The sequence below is a fragment of the Orbicella franksi genome, chromosome 6 (assembly GCF_964199315.1).
Source record: "Orbicella franksi chromosome 6, jaOrbFran1.1, whole genome shotgun sequence".
Taxonomy (NCBI): Eukaryota; Metazoa; Cnidaria; class Anthozoa; order Scleractinia; family Merulinidae; genus Orbicella; species Orbicella franksi.
In genome coordinates this window covers 2067450-2077500 of record NC_138150.1, presented here as the reverse complement: position 1 = coordinate 2077500, position 10051 = coordinate 2067450, and the positions used below count along the sequence as shown (strand labels likewise).

General features: G+C 35.5%; 1 protein-coding gene across 1 annotated transcript in view; it reads right to left on the bottom strand.

Moving 5' to 3' along the window:
• LOC145490246 (uncharacterized) overlaps positions 1 to 9981 on the bottom strand; it is a 10530-nt gene extending 549 nt beyond the window's left edge. The window contains exons 1-8 of the mRNA XM_081469369.1: positions 7594 to 9981; positions 6957 to 7022; positions 6276 to 6549; positions 5699 to 5935; positions 5000 to 5138; positions 3088 to 3210; positions 2260 to 2297; positions 1 to 1933 (exon numbers count right to left, since the gene is read on the bottom strand). The exon at positions 1 to 1933 is cut by the window's left edge and continues 549 nt beyond it. Of these exons, the coding sequence (XP_081325495.1) occupies positions 1509 to 1933; positions 2260 to 2297; positions 3088 to 3210; positions 5000 to 5138; positions 5699 to 5935; positions 6276 to 6549; positions 6957 to 7022; positions 7594 to 8010 (1719 nt within the window). The 5' untranslated portion in view covers positions 8011 to 9981 and the 3' untranslated portion in view covers positions 1 to 1508. The remainder of the gene's footprint in view (positions 1934 to 2259; positions 2298 to 3087; positions 3211 to 4999; positions 5139 to 5698; positions 5936 to 6275; positions 6550 to 6956; positions 7023 to 7593) is intronic.
• Between the last annotated feature and the right edge of the window lie 70 nt (positions 9982 to 10051).

Below are 10051 nucleotides of genomic sequence, written 5' to 3'. Positions count from 1 at the left end.
AAGTAGGTCCCGTGATGGCTTAGCTGCAAAGGGCCTATTAGTGCATGGTGTGAGAAAAGACAACTTTGATTTGAGAAGTTATGAATACATCTTTTAGAAAAAGTATATGAGACACACAAATTTTGTTAAAATTTATGCGAGAAACAGGACCCTGACAAAATGTTTGAGAACAGAGCAGCTATAAAAAACCACCTGAAAATGATATATCATCAGTGTTTACCTTTTCTAACAATATGCTTGCCATTGCTATACATGTAGTGCTTGCAACTGACTATATCGTCATGATGTCAAGGTAAGCCATTCTTGTTCCCAGACCTCCGCAAAATGATTTGGGTGTTGTAGTATTTTGTTTTACCATATCAAAAAAGGATGAAGTTAAAAAAAATAATAACATTCACTCAAACCACACTGTTTTCGAAACAATCCCAAGATTTATTCAGACAGTCACAAATGACATACCACTGGGCATTCAACCATTAATGTCATTAATTGTCATTTGACCTATAACACATACCTTAGAAAATTAAATTATGAAGTTTTTTAATCAAAATATGACAGAACTGAATTTAGAAATACTTCGCGCCTTACATGTACTGGCCTCCTTAGAAATATCTTACAACGCTAGTTGATGAACTGCGCACTGCCTTGTGAGATCACATTTGGCTGAAGCATAACTTAGCAGAAATTAGATTCTGATTAAGCCTAGGGGATTCCTAGGGTCATAAATAGTTCACATTTATTAATGTTTACAGAAAACCTCATGATAACACCACATTACCAAGATTTGTGAAGTTTCTTTCATCAAGATGATTATTTAGTTTAGGTTCATGCTTTGTAAAATTCAGTATAATTTTGCAATATTTACTGTATACTAAACCTGTAAACACAAATAATTTCATCATTTGTAAAGAGAACTTTGAAACTGCATTCATTACATAGTAACTGTTATTGCAAATTAAATATGGAACAAAGATATGCAGATCGGCTGAAACAAAGGCATGCACATAATTTTACATTTTGTGCTTTGGATCCATTCATCAGTAATAAATACTATTAACACTTTGTTATTGTATTCAATAATTTGGGAAAATAATAGTAATAGTATTATTTAACAGTGAAGTATCAAAAGAATTGAACTGACTCTTCAGAGAACAAAAATGAACAAATGATAGAAAACTGGAATTAATTATGACAAAGTATTTCTGATATAGGTATTCAATTTCATCCATTTTGATGACCGTCTTATTTACTCATCATCTATGTAAGTTACATGTACCTTTACCAGTATAACAAGTAAGTTCTTACAATTGAGGTACCAAATTATCCACATTAAATTTATACATAATTTTTTAAGGGTAATCCAGGCCCTTTCTTCAACTTCAAGTTTTATAGGTAAAGTACATGTACTTTACTTGCAGAATTCAAGGGAAAAATGCACTTTAAGCGCAATAAATATGGATTCCTTTTAAATATAGTAATGATAACGTTTTTAGACAAAGTCATAAGTGTCACTCAAATCCTTCAAGAATCACATACGCATCACAGTCATCAACAGCCAGACACTTAGCACCATCTGACTCACCCACAGCCCTAACTGCACCACATGAATTACTTTTGCTTTCATCCTTTTCATTGTTGAATTCCTTTCCTGTATAACTGTCACCAACATGACGTTCCATCATGCTTATGGTTTCCGCAAGGCACTCTTGCAGTTCCCTGTGCAAAGTGTTGGTGTTCAAAGGAAAGCTGTCATCACTGCTGTCATCCGCATCCATGACCAACTTACATGCATTACTTCTGACATCTACTATGTACTCTTCACAAGTAAAAGTAGACAGACCTTCTGAGGTACAACAGCACCTTGCTTTGAAACTCCTAGAATTATCATTAAGTTTTTGTGTCCACTTAGATAAAGTAAGCAATGATCCATGAGCTGTTAAGAAAAATATTAGTAAGAATATTATTATAGTTTTTCTCTACTTTGGGTCCCTGTCCATATGTATACTTTGACTCCACACATTTTTAATTAACTTTCCTTCCTCGTTTAACCCACCCCCAATGCACCCCCATGCAGGTGGTTCCTTGAGTGGTTTGTTCACCAATAAATAAAGGTGACTGTGCTAATGAATTCAGTCATCATGGGTACATCAGTTTGCTATAAGACACAATGGTAATGACAGCATTTCACAGCACGATCAACTTAAATTTACAATGAGTGCACGAGTTGTAGTCTAAATTACTTTGTAAATTATGTCTGACCTCCTCTTGAAAGATCTGTGATTGGTAATTCAGATTTCCTAGTAAAAGAAGCCAAGTTTAGATTTAAATATAATTATATGCTAACCAATTATTATGTATATAAGATGTAACTCAAATAAGGCATCATTTTTCCAGTGGTTGATTAATTAATATTTGGTTAAAAGAAAGTGTATGGTTTTTAATAGCTATTTTTGACTAACAATATTTCTTTCTCAGAAAAAAAAATCCTAAAAGAGCTTGCCTGTTTAAATTTTTCAGTTCTTGGCATTTTCAACTCCAACCTTTGTCTCTGTTTCTTTAACACAACTAGTTTGGACTATTTGGTGATTGTCCAAGACAGGATCCAGAAGTTTATCAGTTTTTAATATCTTAATTCTCATTAACTTTCTTGATTATATGTATTGATTAGGCTTGGAGAAACGGATCATGGCATCCACATTCAAGGGACGATTGATACCCTCGATTGACTCTCGATCGAGACTCCATCGACATCTCAATCGACACTTGATCGACAACTCGATTGATACTCGGTTGACACTTGATCATCATGTTGATCAACACTCAAGCAACAGTTGTTTGATGGTTAGCAGAGTGTCATCCAACTCATATGTATCAATCCACACTCAATGGCAAATTGCCTGACTCTCAACTGACTGTCGACAGAGATGTCCACTGAGATGTCAATCAAGTGTTGATCAAGATGTTGATTGAGGGTCGATCAAGGGTATCGATCGAGACTTGACTGTAGGTGCCTTTAGTACACTTGATCTGGAGACACTATAATAATGATGATCAATTTGGCAATTAAAGGAGAAAAGTTTGACATACCCTTGTCTTACCAATACTCGGTGCTTATCTTCATAGGTGTGGAACATTGTGGTGAGGACTGACAGCAGCTCATCAAAATACCAGTTTCCTGTCTTTTCTAACTTGGTCAGTGATTTCAAAAATCTGAAAAGCAATATTTACACAAAATTGTGCTCAAATGTTATGTAACATAAACTTGTCTCATTTCAGAGTGACTAGACCTCAAAGCCAAAACGGATTTCAAAAAAGTCTATACTCCAACCAAATCTCATTACCATAGTCTGTGTAAAGGGTTTCCTGTCTCCTCAATGGTCACAAAAAAACAGAGAGAAAAAGGCCAAAAAAGCATGGTACATTGAAAAATTGTATACATGTATGTAAGCATAATTCTGTAACTGTTAACAAGCCTGCAAATAATTTTTATCTGTGGGCAGGTCATTTGTCAGGACAAGGCCATGTTTTGACCTGACAAAAAGCCAGTCTGGTCGGACAAAAAAAATTTTTTTCTCATTAGAAATTAAAAAGAGACATTTAAGACATTTTGGTATTTCAGTGTAGACTCTTCGCCAAAATATTGGTTGTAAATTCAAAAAGCTTATAAGTCAACTGAGTGTAAAATCGCTACTAGCACCTGCAAGGGGACCTTTACATTACCTCTGGTATTATTTTACCTGTTGAAAATTGACAAATTTACAAACGTTTATACCCCTAGTCACACAAGCGTTTCCAACGTAACGAGGAAAACAGGAAAAGGGATGAAACAATCTCCCGCGTGGACATTCAGAGACTTGAAAATTGGCTGAAATGAATTCTTACACTTTTCCTGAAAGCAAGTTTCCTCCAGATGTTTTTGGGGTCAATTGAATAAAAAATTTGCGTAATTATTTAAAATGTGGAATTGGAGGTGGTTGTGACTATAAAGCGTGACTAATCTGTACATTCACACTTTTCATAAAAACATTTCTGTGGTACGGAAACTATATTTCAACCACACTGACAGACGTAAAAAAAACCTATAAGAGTTAAAAATTAAACTGATTTTTGATCATACGGACCAGAAAAACATTTGGTTATGTTTTAGAGGTTTTAAAGTTTTTGAAAGCGGTTGCATTCAGATAAACGAAACATGAGTATTTGGGCTGTGTATTCAATTTCCATACCATTATAATCGGGTCAATGCATTACGACTGAAAATTAATTCCACAACACTTGGTAGCAACAAACAACGAGTAACTACATAAGACCTCAGTTTTTCGTAGTTTTTCAGATGAATGTAATTCAGACTAAATGGGGCTTCACGATCTTTCACAGCGCCACTGCAAAATGCGTAAATTAACATGTAGGGATAGTGGCGCTGATGTGATGTGTTTACAATTCGACATAATTATAACATTTGATATGACGCACTTCTTCTTCTTCAACCATAACCCTATGTGGGTATAGGGCCAGAGAGACGACGCACTGCGCGTGATAAAAATTCTTAGAATTGTAATAAAAAACAAAACCAATAACAAAGCTTTTTTACGTAGTATTGCGTGGCAGTATAAAAAAATAACTTGTCCCATATTCGGCCACAAATTTCCAGTTAAAATATTTTTCATTTTAGCAGAAATGCCTGGTCAGAGTGTCCGACCAGGCTAAGCTTTTACCTGTCAAAACCTCAAATTTACTGGACAATTGGCCGATGACCGACTGTTATTTGCAGGCTTGGTTAACATCTTTTGCTATCTAGTTAACCTTGTTGTATCCTCTGCTTTAATATAATATTATTGTTTTTACATGTATTTGAAATGGGTTGTACATTATTAATCCAACTAATAGTACTTCATAATATTTATTATTTTGTTCTCTGTATGCAGTACTAAAGGCATTGATAATAATGTATAATTTGTTATTCTTGGAAATGTAAGAGGTAAAATAAGATTAAACTCACATTTTGAGCATGACCAAGACTTGTCTGATAGTAATGACACATGGCTTTGTAAAGACATCCAAGACAAAAAATGATCTGCGAAGTAAAAAGCACGACCAAAGCTCTCGTTCTGTGGCAGCTTCATTGGCACGGACCAGTACTGCAGGTTTAAAAGAAACAAGAGACCTAATGAATTAATACAATACACATACTGTAACAGATAGAGTGACCTCAAAAGCTAAATAATTTGACATAAGGTGATGTGCCTACACATCATCAACACAATGCAGTTACATTGTCAATCATGATGGCACACTGTACCACCATACCAACAACATGAAATAAATATATTATACTGTTTTATTTTCAAATTTATATATTTACTAGCAGGGAATTGTACTTAAGAGTTAAAACAAGAGAAACTTTCCTTACAATAGTTGGGTTCTATATGATACTATTCAAGGAAAGGACCTCAAAGTTCTCCAAAATTCCTCTTTCAAAATTCTCAGCCTTCATCAGTGGTAAATTTCAATGTAATAGATAATTAAATCAGTACCCAGCTCTTATTTACCAATAAAATTTATAGTCAGAGTTATACTTGTAAATAAAATGTAGCACCATTACAGCACCTCTATCTACGTTCTAGCTGAATTCAGACTCTGTTGTTGTTGTTGTTGTTGTTGTTGTTGTTCTTTAAAAAAAATGATTATTGCCACTCACTCATGGAAAGTTGTGATTCCCCTTCCTCATCAGTCTCTGTTTCACTCTCTGATCCTGAATAAACTTCAATGTCACTATAGCTACAGGAGAAGCAGTTTGACGATATTTGTGAACTGCAGCTAGTTTGACGACTGAAGCTTGTTTCTTGACAAGAAGCAGACAAATTATTGTCGCATGGTGGAAGATTCAAGGCCATGGAGGCAGTTCTCACTGCCTCCTTTGTTAGCCTATTAGGATCTGGAAAAAAAAAATCAGTTGAATCTACAGATTCTTATTGAGCCAAAGTGGTCCAGTGTCTGGTATATAAGGAGATCACCTTGTGCTAATCATTTTCTGAAGTACCCATTTAGACTTTGTCTTGCGTAAGAAAAAAAAAGCCTGAACTCAGACTGTTTGATCCAGATTCTCCTAAATACTTATAAAATGAACATGATAATCTTTATGTATTTGCCAAGCATCTCAAAAAAAACTTTTACAATGCCTTTTGATCAAATGTAATGACACTGATATATTTGTAAGAGATTAAGCCAATGATAAACTGGCATAAAACTTTGCCAACTAGCTGATAAAAACTTACAGTGCTCCTTTAAAAATCTCAGTGTGTCCCTGTACCCCTGCCGACATATATTGCTCAACACTATTTCATCAGGAGGAAACAATGCATATGTCAATCTCTCCAAGTTATTGCTGGTGATTTGCATGCTGGTGTTGCATAGTTCAATATGAGCGTCATTCGATGAAACATCCTTTGGACAAATGTCATGTTCACCACAGAATGGTGACACTGTGATGGTCTCTCCTTCCTTGAAGTGCTGAGGAAGATTATCAGAGATCCCTCCATCTATGTAGTACTGTGAAAGGTGAAAAAAAAAAGACATTTTGATAGTGAGAAGAAAAAAATTTACTGAATACCAGTATGAAGGAAAGAGCTTTAAGTATGTATTTCTACACTCATTTTGATTGATTTTCATGCAAAATTATTGGTGATCTCTGGGTGTTGAATTTTTTAAGGTGGTATGGGCATCTCTATGTGTAACATGAGGATGTTTGTGAGAACTTAAGTTACCTAGTGCTTTCAAAACCTTGAGGGCGGAGCAGCCCCTTTTTTGTATGTAAGTCAGTTAAAAATTAATCAAGAACAATGGTAATAATAATAACAAAATATTCTTGTCGGTGATTGCCTGGCAAATAGCTGGACTAGTAACTTGCAAAAACAAGACCAGGAAAACTGTTAACTGAGAAGGTGTTGAAAAATTACCTTTCCCCTGAACACTGCTGGAAAGATTCCTGAATATAATGGCACATAAGAACTTGCTACTAATGCCTGCACATAAGGGAAATTAATGCGTTATTTATGGACTGAAAAACTGTGAACATCAATAATATTGATGTAATTAATAACAAGATAACAAAAATGCTATGGCAAAGAACTGCCCCTCCCCTAACTCTCCCACGAAAGCGCGCTATTTACTGACCTTTACTAGACTCTTGGCTTGGCTTAGCTTTGACAAGCCGCAAAGTGATGAATAATTGATCAACAAATTGTCGTTATGTAAATACAGCAAATACAAACCATAAATCATTAACAGCCTCCTTAAAAAAGAATTTGTTAGCCAAAAGAAACTTCGAAAGGAATGGAGACTTATGAATGCTTGTTTGTAAGCTTGTCTGCGTTCCTGCACAATAAGAAAGTCCCCCTGGAAACTTAACAAGCCCCATTAAAAAAAAAACTACATGTGCATTTGTGCGATTTATCTGTGTGGTCAATATGAGTATCAAAAATAAATAAGCTTACTAGAAAAAGCTTATAAGTTTACGACAAACTCGTTGTAACAGGTTGATAGAATCACAGATTAGATTTTGTTCTTATTAAAAGAAAATCAAACGTAGCTTACCTCAATAAGATCTTCTTTGGAGTAGAATTCGGATATAATGACATTTTGACAATCTGGGACATGGGTCAATGAAATGTGCAATCTGCCGCTGGCAAGTTCATGTGCGTTTTCTGGTAGCATTTTTTCAAAAGCTCTCCGAATAGTTCTGACTATCTCAAAACTCGGATGAAGTGGTCCTAATGAAAGAGACTTTGCTCTCTTTCCGAGTCTAATAACTGACTCGGCGACCTCGCTAATGTCCAAGTCAACGATAAGACCTACAGCGGCAAAGGCACCTGCGCTCGCTCCGCCGAAACATTTCACCCTTCTCAAAAAGCCGGCGGCGTTTTGTTTGAGGCAAGACATCACTCCGATATGGTACATTCCCAAGAATCCACAGCCGGAAAAAGTAAGGTTCAAGTCTTGAGTATCTTCCATCTCTCAGAAATATTCTGCTAGAGCTACTGCCAGTTTTGTTAACAAAAAAAAATTTTGCTCGTCATTGATTCTGGCGATTGTGACATCATGTTTGCGCATGTTACCGGAAATCACCTTCAGCGACCCTCACGTTTCGCGTCTGACTGGTCACCTGAACTTCCGGTCAAAAAAGGCGCGAATCTCAAACCTCAAAAGCTGACCTGGGTGGCCTCAAAGTTACTGAAAACCCCAGAACTCCCGAAGCTCCCACCTATCAGCGGAATAATCTGAATTATCTAAGCTAAAGACTTAGATTTTGGGTTTTCGCACCTGGGACTGTGGGTTTGGAAGGAGTATTAAGGTAAAATTCCCCTATGGGAGAGCAGCAGCCTGCGGGTTATTCATATCTGCGTGGCAATCGGTACCTTTTTGGCATTACACTCACAGAGGGATTAGGGGGTTCCCTCTGGGACATCCGACACATTAGAATCCAAATCACGGTTGCATAATATGCCCTCGCGAGCAAAATGTTGTCCGTTTCTAGAAAGAGGAAATAAACATCTTCCTCCAGTAGTTTATTGTAGAGTGTTTCAAACCAAAAAGGACCCCAAAAAGGGAAACTTAACAGCCTTATTTCAGAAACAAATCCTATATTTATGGCTTCTATCGGGGTAAGACGCGTCTTTCAACACATATACCTCTTCAACAGTTGATTCAAATTATTCTCTCTTTTATTGTCTATAAAACACAATTTGACAAACATACCTGTTCATTGACATCACATGAAAATACTAGCTTTTGATATTTAATTTAATCTGTATAAAATAAACTAGTAAATTAATATTAAGTGATGCTATAACTAATTTTCAAGGCAATATTAAATTGCTGCACGTGAAAATTGAAATTCAAGTAATTATAGTCTTTTACAATATAACATTACACTAAAATACCATAATAAAAATAAATTTGTACAATTCCAAACTAAACCGCTCCTCTGTGTTTCATCCAATTCAAAAATCTCTGTACAACCGTTTTATCCATCAATACTATCTACAAACACCGTACAAGATGCCAACATAAAAAATTCTCCTTATTGGTTTCAATAAATGTTCTCTTAAAGCTAGTTAATGGAACTTGATTGCAAGCAGAATGGACCATCCGTGTTGAAAAATTGTAATCTATTTTGCGATAAAACAACATATCTATGAAAAGCACCCTCTACAAGCTGTTTTGCCGCCTAACTTTACAGCAACCACTTGCTTGCACAACAGCCATAAGGCTCCTCATTATTTTGTTCTGTACATTTGTATAAACGCATAAGGTCCTGAATTGTCCACATACAGATTCTTCTTACTTAACTGGTCTTGGTTTGTTTTGTTCAGATAAAGATGAGGAAATATCAAAACAATTTTGCCATAGTAATCAGATCTTATGTTCTTGTAAATAACCTTGTTGAACAGATGTTCTGTTCCTTTGATTAAAACTGCATGCCTGCATGCATCTGCCATTTCATTAATAACAAGTTGCATGTCGGCCATACCCAAAGCTGGCTAATGATAGACTCTCTGCATTTGAATAAGTTAAAACTTTCCATGTAATAAAAAAAATAGTTAAATAATGTGTCTCATGTACAATTGTAGATCAGTTGTAACCCTTAAAGTCCCAAGACTTGTATATTAATTCCCCCTATTTATTACAATCTATTTCTTCAAAATGTTACATGCGAGAATTTAGGGACTCGTACATGTGGATACTATTCATTTATCATCTAAGGAAACTACATGATCTCAGTCTCCTTTAAGACACTTAAAATACCTCTTATCTTCTGTAATTCAGTAATTTACTGCATGTGATGGTAAAAAAAACCAATTATCTTGAAATTGATAAAAAAAAATCTCCTTAATATACCTTTTCCAAGCTACCAGGCAACTATGTAACATTAATTCTATTACTCCTTTCAAGAAGCAGCTTCTCATTTCTTAGCAAGCATAGTTTATCCCGTGATCTGTGTACGACCTACTTTAGACCACAGAAATTGTCATGAGCCACACCCTAGTTCTTT